At 49.3% G+C, this 13,096-nt stretch overlaps 1 protein-coding gene across 1 annotated transcript; it reads right to left on the reverse strand.

Moving 5' to 3' along the window:
* Window positions 1-402: 402 nt before the first annotated feature.
* LOC139552250 (5-hydroxytryptamine receptor 1A-beta-like) lies at window positions 403-2,164 on the reverse strand. The gene has a single exon (XM_071363792.1). The coding sequence runs from the start codon at window positions 1,902-1,904 to the stop codon at window positions 672-674; it is 1,233 nt and encodes a 410-aa protein (XP_071219893.1). The 5' UTR covers window positions 1,905-2,164; the 3' UTR covers window positions 403-671.
* Window positions 2,165-13,096: the final 10,932 nt, after the last annotated feature.

Below are 13,096 nucleotides of genomic sequence, written 5' to 3' on the forward strand. Positions count from 1 at the left end.
GGATATCAACATTACGCGTTAGATTTTTTTCTTATTTTCATATCTGATCATGTTGCCTATAATTTGTTGTGTGTGTAAGTAGTTCAGGGATGTTACTGGTGATTTCTGTGATTAGCTCATCCACCAGTGTGTTGTGAAAAAAAGTGATTCTTTGCTGTGGGCTGATTTGGGTATATCTCTATACACAATTATTCCTACAAGAAAAACGAAATGATGCTTATACTTCCATAATGCTTTCTATTGCTGATAGATTTGTAAATGTAGGTGACTCAACACAAATAACTAATTTCCCCTAAAAATGCTATGGCAAATGCCTAAGAGATTATACAAAGCTCCAAGTAAGCACACAAATCAACACAGAAGTACAGAAGATTCTGAAATAGGACATGGTTTATTGAACACTACAAAGCATGTTTGACATGGGTATGAGTGATCAGCTCGGACATCCTGCAAACCTGTTTATACAGCTTCGTAAAAAACTCCTGGTATAATATTAATAATAATACAATTATTTTTATGAGACAACATTACTATCAACTCTTCCACCTTTCAGTAGACTCATATTTGACTGACTAATGCTACTGAAATGGTTGTAAGATTTGTCTTCTGCATACATCAGTCCCAAGTCTGCAGTCAACCGTTTTACATCATCAACGGATTATGTATTATGCTTATGTTTTGCAGTAGTGACATTTTATTATTTTCTTAAAGGCACTTTGGAAGTCTTTGTTGAAATATGCGTAAATGATGGGGTTCAGTAGAGAGTTGGAGTACCCGAGCCAGTTAATGACGTCCTCGAGCCACTTTGGCATTTGGCACGACTGGCAAAAGGGCATTACCAGGGCGACAATAAAGAAAGGCAACCAGCAAAAGATAAAAGTGCCCATAATTATACCCAGCGTCTTCACGGTCTTGCGCTCTCTGGCCATGGCCATCTTTCTCTTTGCCTCCATGTTCTTATCTTGTCTGCTCTCAAAGAGCGGCTCGGAATTGGGGTTGTTGGGGAGTGGCAGGTTGTTTTTTGAGTTGCTGTGAACCTCGATGATCTCCAACAACTCGCCGTGCTTGACCGCACCGTTTACGCAGGGGGTTGGTTTGGGCTCCACGCTCCTCTTCCAGCTTTTACTCGGGTCCCCGTTGGTCCTCTTGTGGAAAAGAGCAGGGGACAGTGCCAAACAAGAATCAGACACTTTCTTTTTCTCTGTTTTACGCACTGTTCTCCTGATTCTAAACCTGGCGGCTTTGAATATCCGTCCATATAAGACCAACATGAGTATCAACGGAATGTAGAACGCGCCGAATGTCGAGTAGATTGTGTACCAGGGGTCTCGACTTATCATGCACTGCTCGGGGTTTGCTATGTCCTCCGCTTTACTACTCGGCTGGGAACGCATGATCAACATGGGTGGAACAGAGATGGAAAACCCGACAAACCAAGTGACACTGATCAGAACCGCCGCTCTTCTGGGCGTCCTCTTCTTCATATACTCTATAGGTTCGGTAATGGCCCAGTACCTGTCCAAGGCGATGGCGCAAAGGTGCAGTATAGATGATGTACAACATAACACATCTAAAGAGATGAAAATGTCACATGGTACCTGTCCGAGAGTCCACCTGTTTAAGACTTGGTAAAGGGCCGCCATGGGCAACACCAGAACCGATACCATCAGATCAGTCACGGCCAGAGACCCGATCAGATAGTTCCCTACATTCTGAAGATTTCTCTCCAGGGCGATAGCTGCAACCACACACGCGTTCCCAAATACGGCACAGAGGATAAGCACGGCAAGAAGAAAGGACGTGACGATTTGGGAACTTAGTTTCACCTCTGCATCAGCTGTCGAGGTTTCGTTTTGAAAATCAAATGGAAACCATGCGGCCGTCGTGTTGTTGCTTTCCTCCATGTTGATGAAAAAGGAAGCGCTCCTCAGTTACTACGTGTCAGTTCCAGTGCGCAACAGAGCTCCATCCTTGGAGAACATTTGGTGATCTGAGTTGGATTCTTTGCGCCCTTCGCATAGCATTGCATACACTCCCTGTGCCGGGGGTGAAGACTGACGAAACCGTATATTTATACCAGTGATGGAATATACGTCAGTTGCCTGTGAGGTTGAAATAACGATTTTCTGTGCGCACCAACAGTTGGGCTCTCTCTGAGAGAGTGCGGGCAGTGAGATTCAGGAGCTATCATCACTAGGACATTACCAACAGGTTTTGATAGAACAGCAATGACAGTGAATTGGCATGGAATATCCCCCCTCCCCCCAAACACACACCAATTTGAAAGGTTTATGTATTTATTATTCACAATGTTTTGTCAAGAGCAATAGCAATTATTCTCGAAAACCACAGCTTGAACGGAAACAGTAGGCTACATATGCCTATCCTTTCTCAATGCTGAAAATAATAAAAACGAATCTGCCATTGCTGTTCTTGCTTCAAAATAAAGATGTTGAATGTATATAAGTTTCCCCTCAGATCAGAGAGGAAACTTCTATACACCTCGATGTGAGCAACAGGGATGATGCTGCCACCTGGCGTAGGCCTAGATGGCAGCGTGGATGACTTGTTTAGTTTGGTACATATTTTTCTTCTTTTTTTGTTAGTATGGTGCATCTGACTCTCCGTAACTACAAGCAATGACGTAATTGTCCTCTAACTTTCTGTAGTCCACCAAATTCTTCTACAATTAATATGTAAATTCCTCGTTTTGAGGGAATGCAAAGGAATTTGGAAATTCCAGGTAAGATATTTTATGTCTTAAGTATGGCCATTGTTTGAAATACCATCGTCATAAACATTTGCATGGAAATGATTTGGCTAAATTTACACATTTTGGGCTATCAACTCAATCGCCGCCCGAGACTAACGTTAGGGGTATTTTGTTGTTGTTTTGGTTTTTGCTTGCTGGATTTAACGTTAGCTCACTGGATAGTTTTGTCATTGGCTAGCCCTATAATATAAATAGTACGCCAAATTCATATTAATACACATTTACGAATATCCAAATGTAAATGTTTATTTTTAATATTGTAGCGACCCGCACAGACAGCTGTGTGTTATGTGTTAGGCTAGGAGGTGGTTGTGTTGTACTGACCAGTACCCAGTGTTCGCGGGGTCCGACATGTCAATCAACCTGCTATCTGCCAATCACGGGAATGCCTGGAATGTTCTGATGCCGGGCATCCTGGTGGTTGGCGGAGTGGCGTGGAGGGGGGTTGGGCAGGGGGATGGAGCATTGGAAGTTAAGACCAGGTTTAGCCTTTGTTCTCTCTCTCTTACGTCTGGGCTTCACAAGAGAAGGTCACGATTGGCTTGTGGGTTATCTGTCATCTATTTGGCGTGTGCTACGGCCCAAACAGTAGCCTGTGTAAAGTTGGTTTAATAAACCGTCAATTCGCAAACTCAAGCCTCTGTCTGGACAATTGTTCATTTATGATCTAGTCAGGTCATTACATTGGTGTCAGAAGTGAAAACGTTGATACAAGTTAGCCAGCTAGCTAGCTGACTTATGTGGCTAGCTACCGTAGGTGAGAACGGGGATTGAAAATGCTTCGAGGGAATCCGAAAGTGAAGGTGGAGGTAGGGGACGATTATGGCCAAAGAGGTGCGTGTGAATGGACGTCGGGGGTTCTGGCTGAGGAGATCGCCAGGGCGTCGGAGCGCAGAGGCCGCTTGAGGGAGGACGTTAGAGCGATGGCGGCTGAAGCGGGCATGAGTGCTTCGTCGACTGTATTTCGCGCGGATTCTGGTGGGCGGACCGAAGTGGTGACGTCGACGCGGCGTGACGAGGAATCTGGGGCTCAGGATGTAAACAAACATGGCGGCGCCCAGTTCCCGGCTGCGTCCGTATCTGTTAAGACCCCGAAGTATTCCGGTAAGGCGGATTGGGAAGCTTTTCATGCTCAGTTTGAACTGTTAGCTCATTTTAGGGGGTGGTCGGATGAAGAAAGGGCACTGCAGTTGGCTTTATGCCTCACGGATGAAGCTCTGGCCTGTTTGATATTGATTAGCCCCGAGGACAGACATGATTATGGTGCTTTAGTGGGAGCACTGAGGAGGCGCTATGGACAGTGTGTACAGCCCGGGCTACTGCGCTCCGAACTGAGTAATAGACGCAGGCAGCCTGGAGAGCCTCTACGGGTGCTAGCTAATGACATTGAGAGCCTCTCTCGGCGGGCATATGCTCACATGCCCCCCTCCGTGCAGAGCGAGCTAGCACGGGACCAGTTCATACAGGCGCTCTCTCCTACGGAGCTGCGCATACAGACCCAGCTGGCTCATCCTGAGTCATTGCAGACAGCCTTGGAGATGGCTTTGGAGAGGGAGCTGGTGTGGGCTGGGGCTTCAGCTGGGGCTTTGGTGGGGGTGCAGGGAGACACACCCTCTGTGCGAGCTGGGGGGCAGAGCAGCCCGGAGCCGGAAAAGCCTGCATGGGTGGCCGAAATGACAGAACTCATTCGTGCTGTGTCGCTACAGGCGGCACGAAACACACGCCCTGGTCCCAGGGTCTGCTGGGGTTGTGGCCAGCCAGGCCATCTGCGCCGAGATTGCCCCATGTCCCCCAGAGCTCAGGGAAACGGCTCGGGGTCCGCATAGACCGGGTAGTGCGGACCCCTGGCTTTCTATCCCAACCACCATCATCTTCAGGAGGAGCCCACCGGCACAGACGGGGAAGCAAGGCTCCACTTCCCCCAGAAGCAGACGAGGGCAAGCGGATGGAGCCTGTTGTTGTGGTGGGCCGGACCTGTGTTGGGGACTTTTGTCATGTCCCTGTCACTGTGGAGGGGGTGCCCTGCTCCGCCCTGGTGGACACTGGGTCCACAGTAACCCTGGTGAGGCCAGATATTGTGCCAGGTTGGACTCAGTGTGAGCCTACAACTGTGCAGCTCCGCACAGTCACAGGTGAGCTGGCACCCATGAAAGGGAAGGGAATAATGACTCTGACAGTAGGGGGCAGGACTGTGCGTCATCCTGTGTGGGTGGCGGCTGTGCAGGACCCTTGTATCCTGGGGTTGGACTTTCTTAGGAGCACAGGCTGCCAGTTAGACCTAAATAGGGGCACACTGAGCTTCCAGGGAGGACCGGAAGTCACCATGGCCCCCCCTAATGTCACATTCACTCAACCCAACAAACCCTTTACTCCAACAGTTAAAGCAGCAGAGACTCATGGCTGCCCCCCCTCCCCCACAGCTGTGTGTGACTTTTCCCCAGTCCCCCTGTCACCTACGGCGGTGTGTTACATTCCCCCAGCTACCTCCATGACACAGCCCTCTGTGAGCCCGGGCCGCGCCCCCCCCAGCCCAGCTGCCCCAGATGGGAGAGGAGAGGACACTGTCTGCAGTGAGGGAGATATGGGGGAGGAACTGTGTTGGTCTTGACCCCGAGCAGCAGGAACGGTTGTGGCAGTTGCTGTTTGAATTCAGAGACAGCTTTGCGTTGAGTGAGGAAGAGGTGGGTCAGACTCATCTGGTGCAGCATGAGATCGACACAGGTGATGCTCGACCCATCAAGATGCGTCCCCGCCGTATCCCGCTGGCACGCCAGGAGGCGGCAGACAAGGCTGTGTTGGAGATGCAGCGGGCAGACTTCATTGAGCCCTCAGACAGCCCCTGGGCGGCGCCAGTCGTCATGGTTCCGAAGAAGGGGGGTAAGCTGAGGTTCTGTGCGGACTACAGGCGGCTGAATGAGGTAACTAGGAAGGACTCATACCCCATACCACGTATCGATGAGTCGCTGGACCTGGTTAGGGGGTCCTCCTGGTTCTCCTCACTAGACCTCCGCAGTGGCTACTGGCAGGTGCCCCTCTCCCCAGAGGCCAGAGCCAAAACTGCGTTCTCCACTAACAGAGGACACTGGCAGTTCAAGGTCCTGTGCTTTGGCCTGTGCAACGCTCCAGCTACTTTTGAGCGTTTGATGGACAGGGTGCTGGATGGCATCCCCCGACAGCAGTGTCTGGTATACCTCGATGACATCCTGGCCCATGGCAGCTCCTTCCAGTCAGCCCTGGGGGCGCTACGGCGTGTGCTGGAGAGGGTGGCTGCCGCAGGTCTGAAGCTCCACCCCGAGAAGTGCCACTTCATGAGGAGAGAGGTGTCCTTCTTGGGCCACCGAGTGGGGAAGGAGGGGATCAGCACCATGGAGGACAAGGTAGGGGCTGTCAGAGACTGGCCCACCCCCACCGACCAGCGTCAGCTGAAGAGCTTCCTGGGCCTGGCCTCGTACTACAGGAGGTTTGTACGGGGCTTCTCAAGCGTTGCTGCTCCACTGAACCGCCTGCTGCCGAAGGACAAGGCTTTCACTTGGACAGTGGAGTGTGAGGAGGCGTTCAACACCCTCAAACGTGCACTGATCGAGGCCCCCGTGCTCGCCCCCCCTGACCTCACCTTGCCCTTTATCCTGGACACAGACGCGAGCAATGTGGGCATGGGTGGGGTGCTGGCCCAGGTGGGGCCAGAGGGGGAGAGAGTGGTGGCGTACTTCAGCAAAACATTTGACAAACATGAGCGCCGCTACTGTGTCACCCGGCGGGAGCTCTTGGCTGTTGTGGCTTCCGTCAAACACTTCAAGTACTACCTGGGTGGTCTGCCCTTTACTGTAAGGACTGACCACTCTGCTCTCCAGTGGCTCATGTCTTTCAGAGAGCCAGAGGGGCAGGTGGCACGCTGGTTGGAGGAGCTTCAGCCGTATGACTTCACGGTGGTGCACAGGGCAGGGGCACGCCACTCCAACGCCGACGCCATGTCCCGTCGGCCCTGTACTGCAGACGGCTGCCGCCACTGTGAACGGAGAGAGGGACGGGAGAGAGAGCTGCGTGCAGAGGAGGGTGTCTGTGCCACAGTGTGTCGGGCGAGCGGGCCTGTCTGCTGTGAGCTGCAGACTGTCGACGTGGCTGAATGGCGGCAGCAGCAGGGACGGGACACAGACCTACAGCCAGTGCTACAGTGGGTAGAGGCGCAGGTGAGGCCACCATGGGAAGAGGTGACAGCGCTCTCACTCGCGACCAAAGGGTTGTGGTCGAAGTTTGAGAGACTGCGGCTGGCTGATGGCGTGCTACAGCGGGCATGGAAGGAGTCAGCTACGGGAGAGGAGAGGTGGCAGGTGGTGGTCCCAAAAGCATTGCGGGAGGCTGTGCTCCAGAGTACTCATGGGGGGGTGGGGACTGGACACTTTGGGGTCACAAAAACACTGCGCCGTCTCCGTCAGGGCTTTTACTGGGGGCAGCACAAGAGGGATGTGGAGGACTTTTGTCGCCGCTGTGACAACTGCACAGCGAGAAAGGGCCCCCCAGGCCGCTCTCATGCTCAGCTCCAACAGTTCCCAGTGGGGGCTCCCATGGAGAGGGTGGGAGTGGATGTAGTTGGGCCGTTCCCCACCACAGACAGTGGAAACCGCTGGGTGCTCACGGCCATGGACTATTTCACAAAATGGCCCGAGGCCTATGCTCTGCCTGACCAGGAGGCAGAGACCATCGTCGACGCCCTGACAGCGGGGATGTTCAGCAGGTTTGGAGCTGCAGAGTCCATCCACAGCGACCAGGGCAGAAACTTTGAGTCCCGTGTGTTCGCCACCATGTGTGAGAGGCTGGGTATGCACAAGACCCGCACTACTCCTCTCCATCCTCAAAGTGATGGCCTTGTAGAGCGCTTCAACAAAACACTTGGACAGCAGCTGGCCATCGTCTCTTCCAAACACCAGCGTGACTGGGACAAGCACCTGCCTATGGTCCTCATGGCATGCCGCTCCGCTGTCCAAGACTCCACCTCCTGCACGCCTGCCCTCCTCATGCTGGGGAGAGAGATCCGCACCCCTGCGGAGATGGCGTTTGGTCGGCCCCTGGATAGCCCTCATGTTCCTCCGGGGCCGGAGTATGCCCGGAGACTCCAGGACCGCCTGGAGACAGCCCACACCTTCGCCAGAGAGCAGCTGGTGAATGCAGGTGTGAGGCAGAAAAGGAACTATGACGTGCACACCCGGGGAAGGCACTTTGTGGCTGGGGAGCTGGTCTGGGTCTACAGCCCCTTAAGGAAAAAAGGCAGATGCCCCAAGTTGGACAGTCACTGGGTGGGACCCTGCAGTGTCCTGGAGAGGGTAGGGGAGGTTGTTTACCGGGTGCAGCTTCCTCCCAGGGGGAGAAAGGTGGCACTGCACCGGGACAGGTTAGCCCCATACAGAGGGGCCTCTTCTCCCCAAACCCCAGGAACCCCCACAATTCCCCTCTCTGGCAATGACATTCTCCAGGCACCCACCCCCAGGTGCCGCAGACAAGGCTCCAGACAGCCCACTCCCCCTGTCTCCCCCCCTGTGTCACCGCGTGGTTCCCCAGAGCCACGGACTGTATTACCCGTTCCCGCTTCCTTGTCCCCCATATCCCTGCCTTCATCCCCTGGTTCCCAGAGGGGCACTCTGCGACCATCACGGCCACGCAGGCAAAGGAGACCTCCGGGTCGCTTCAAAGACTTTGTTTGTTCCCTCGGGGACGAGGGACTTTGTGGTGGGGGGGCTGTGTAGCGACCCGCACAGACAGCTGTGTGTTATGTGTTAGGCTAGGAGGTGGTTGTGTTGTACTGACCAGTACCCAGTGTTCGCGGGGTCCGACATGTCAATCAACCTGCTATCTGCCAATCACGGGAATGCCTGGAATGTTCTGATGCCGGGCATCCTGGTGGTTGGCGGAGTGGCGTGGAGGGGGGTTGGGCAGGGGGATGGAGCATTGGAAGTTAAGACCAGGTTTAGCCTTTGTTCTCTCTCTCTTACGTCTGGGCTTCACAAGAGAAGGTCACGATTGGCTTGTGGGTTATCTGTCATCTATTTGGCGTGTGCTACGGCCCAAACAGTAGCCTGTGTAAAGTTGGTTTAATAAACCGTCAATTCGCAAACTCAAGCCTCTGTCTGGACAATTGTTCATTTATGATCTAGTCAGGTCATTACAATATCATGAATTTGTCGTACTATTTATAGCGCTATAGGATCATGGCACTGCATGGTCTGAATAATTGAACTGGATCATCATCATGGTAGCTAGCTACCAAGTTAAATAGAGTAGATAGGCTACTGTTTCTTAATTTAAGTTTTGTCACTTATGCTAAAATGTAGGCTATTGTGTTTACGAATATAGCTAGCTATCTACATTGAGATCAGGCCATTGTGATGGTCACTCCAATACCTTGACTTTGTTGTCCTTAAGCCATTTTGCCACAACTTTGGAAGTATGCTTGGGGTCATTGCCAATTTGGAAGACCCATTTGTGACCAAGCTTTAACTTCCTGACTGATGTCTTGAGATGTTGCTTCAATATATCCACCTAATTTTCCTTCCTCATGAAGCCATCTATTTTGTGAAGTGCACCAGTCCCTCCTGCAGCAAAGCACCCCCACAACATGATGCTGCCACCCCCGTGCTTCATGGTTGGGACTCCCCCCTTTTCCTCCATACATAACGATGTTCATTATAGCCAAACAGTTCTATTTTTGTTTCATCAGACCAGAGGGCATTTCTCCAAAAAGTATGATCTTTGTCCCCATGTGCAGCTGCAAACTGTAGTCTTGTCTTTTTTAAGGTGGTTTTGGAGCAGTGGCTTCTTCCTTGCTGAGCAGCCTTTCAGGTAATGTCGATATAGGACTCGTTTTACAGATACTTTTGTACCTGTTTCCTCCAGCATCTTCACAAGGTCCTTTGCTGTTGTTCTGATATTGATTTGCACATTTCGCACCACAATACGTTCATCTCTAGGACACAGAACACGTCTCCTTCTTGAGTCGTATGACAGCTCTGTGGTCCCATGGTGTTTATAGTTGCTTACTATTGTTTGTACAGATGATCGCGGTACCTTCAGGCGTTTGGAAATTGCTCCCAAGGATGAACCAGACCTGTGGAGGTCTAAAAGAAAATTCTGAGGTCTTTGCTGATTTCTTTTGATTTTCCCAAGCAAAGAGGCACTGAATTTGAAGGTAGGCCTTAAAATACATCCACAGGTATACCTCCAATTGACTCAAATTATGTCAATTAGCCTATCAGAAGCTTCTAAAGCCATGACATAATTTCCTGGAATTTTCCAAGCTGTTTTAAAGGCACAGTCAACATCGTGTATGTAAACTTCTGGCCCACTGGAATTGTGATACAGGGAATTAAAGTGAAATAATCTGTCTGTAAACAGTTGTTGGAAAAATTACTTGTGTCATGCACAAAGTAGATGTCCTAACCGACTTGCCAAAACTATAGTTTGTTAACAAGAAAATTGTGGAGTGGTTGAAAAACGAGTTTTAATGACTCCAACCTTAGTGTATGTTAACTTCCGACTTCAACTGTAACAGGCTGACTACACCGCTCGGGTCGCTGCGCGAGTGTTGCAAAATAAATGTAGAAATCTATGTTATTCAATTATTGCACCAACAATGCTTGCGTGCGCCAACGAGCATCTGCTTTGCCAAAGGCTAAAATAGATTTCTGACGCAGATCGCGCTGCAAGTCCTGCCTCTCCCATCTCCTTATTGGTTTTTAGAAACAGGTACCCACGTGCCATCTCATTGGTTATACCCACGTGGGTGACTGAAAGACGAACGAGGTCAGTGGCGGTAATGGACCTCATTTATGAAAGTTGCCAATCGCAATATAAATTCAACAGAAGAAAAGGCCTGTAAGGAAGAGAGATGACTAGAAACGATTCGGTTGACCGTTTTATGTGTGGATTATTTGGCGGAGTAGAGGACCTTATGCATTTCAGGTAAAATAACAACTCAATGTTTATATCCCAGGACAAATTAGCTAGCAACAGCAAGCTAGCTAAATTGGACAAATTAGCTAGCAAGTGCAAGCTAACTAGCTAAATTGCCATAAATGTTTAATGCTAAAGACAGAATAATGGAGTTATGTGTGTAATGGGAAATCATACATTCATACAGGTTAGTTTGTTTATTATTTTGCGAGATTATTTTTGACCATTTTGTTGAGCTGACTACAAGACCACAGTGTCCTTTTTTTTTTACACTATTTACAACAAGCACACATTTCCCGACCTTGCTTTGACCGTGTCTGGAAAGGGGCAAAGTTACACCTTCGTCTTTGATAATGTGGTCGCCCATCAGCTAAGCATGTAACAGTGGCCAATGTGGACCTACATTTACATAACCTTTTAGTCATTTAGCAGACACGCTTATCCAGAGCGAATTACAGTAGAGTGCATACATTTTCATACTTTTATTTTCTAATTTTTTTCATACTGGTCCCCTGTGGGAATCAAACCCACAACCCTGACGTTGCAAGCACCATGCTCTACCAACTGAGCCACACAGGAGCTACAGTGTATTTCATTGAGAGACACTTACACTTCTGTGCAGTGTGGTCTACAGGTACTACTCTGGTTCTAGTCTGACTGACCCGTAGAAAAGAGCAACGCCTTCTCTTGTGGAGGTACCCAGGTTCAAGTCACCATACGTGGCTGCTGTAAGGCTCTTCAGCCGGTGGCCGTGAAGGGTTTCTTCTGAGGCTTGTCTCACTGCTTTATTGGTGCAGGGCTTGCACTATATTTGGTGCTCATTTATAATCTGTAGTATAAATATGCCCTGCTATGGTGCGCGATACACACACTTGCACTGCACATCCCAATGAAAAACATGTTAAGCAACGTTAAGTCTGTACTAGCGGTTGATTTTTGTGTTTTGATAAAGTCGCTATTCTTGTTCCAAGAGGAGTTCAATTCGTTTTGGTTGATTGCTGTTAAACTCAAGCCCTTCCACAAACCACTCTCTTCATGTTTTGCAGTCTGTCTCTGTGATATGGGTATTTTAATTGGGAGGACTAGTGCATGTCAAAAAGCCCTCAGTTCTGCCCAAAACGAAATACTCTCTATTGCCTCTGAGTGTTCTCTCACAATGACACTCGACAGACTGATTGGAGTACTCTCATATCATATGTGAACATCATGTGCAAAGGGAACAAAGAGATGTTAATGTCCCCTCCCCTTCCAAAATTCAAACGATGCGAGCACCTGCGAAATCATTATTTGTCCAAATGATCAGTGACAACATATAAGAGTACCTAGATGTCTACTTAAGCCCCTATAGCTGCAACCCCCGTGGCCACATCTTCTGTAAGCCCTGCCTTCACACGCTGGACAAGAACAGGCCTGCCAACACCACATGTCCCTTATGCTGCACCCTCATCTCACACACACTTCTCCAGAAAAGTGAGCTACAGTGTGAATTTATGGTGCATACTCCTCCCAATGGTTTCCTTATTGATAATGACTAGCTGTTTTATCCATACTTGTAAATGGTATAGATGCTCTTTGATGAGAGTTTTAACAACATTTGTTTAATTGCCTTTTGCTTTCAGAGCTTAACCAGTCAGCTAAGACTTTCTTCCCAAAGGTCACCAATCACGGAAGCACAAAAAGCTAACTGTGCAAAATGGCCTCTTACCAACTGCCAAAAACATTTCAGCATATATTGGGGTGAGGTATATTGTGTATTGCTTGCAGTCAGTGGTGTAAAGTATTTAAGTAACAATACTTTAAAGTACTACTTGAGTAGTTTTTTGAGGTATCTGTATTTTACTATTATTATTTTTGACAACTTTTACTTCACTACATTCTTCATTTTGGCTCCCGAGTGGCACAGTGGTCTAAGGCACTGCATCTCAGTGTAAGAGGCGTCACTGCAGTCCCTGGTTCGAATCCAGGCTGCATCACATCCGGCCGTGATTGGGAGGCCCATAGGGCGCGCACAATTGGCCCAGCGTCGTCCGGGCTTGGCCGGGGTAGGCCGTCATTGTAAATAAGAATTTCTTCTTAACTGACTTGCCTAGTTAAATAAAGGTTCAATTTTAAAATAAAAAAATTAAATACATTCCTAAAGAAAATAATGTACTTTTTACTCCGTACATTTTCCCTGACACACAAAAGAACTTGTTACATTTTGAGTGCTTAGCAGGATAGAAAATGGTCCAATACACATTCTTATCAAGAGAACAACTCTGGTCATCCCTACTGCCTCTGATCTGGCGGACTGAATAAACACAAATGCTTAATTTGTAAATCATGTCTGAGTGTTGGAGTGTGCCCCTGGCTATCCGTAAATGTTAAAAACAAGAAAAATTG

Source organism: Salvelinus alpinus, chromosome 24 (assembly GCF_045679555.1).
Source record: "Salvelinus alpinus chromosome 24, SLU_Salpinus.1, whole genome shotgun sequence".
NCBI classification, from domain to species: Eukaryota; Metazoa; Chordata; class Actinopteri; order Salmoniformes; family Salmonidae; genus Salvelinus; species Salvelinus alpinus.

Coding starts and splice junctions, on each gene's coding strand:
- LOC139552250 (XM_071363792.1), bottom strand. CDS start 1,904: ATGGAGGAAAGCAACAACACGACGGCCGCATGGTTTCCATTTGATTTT.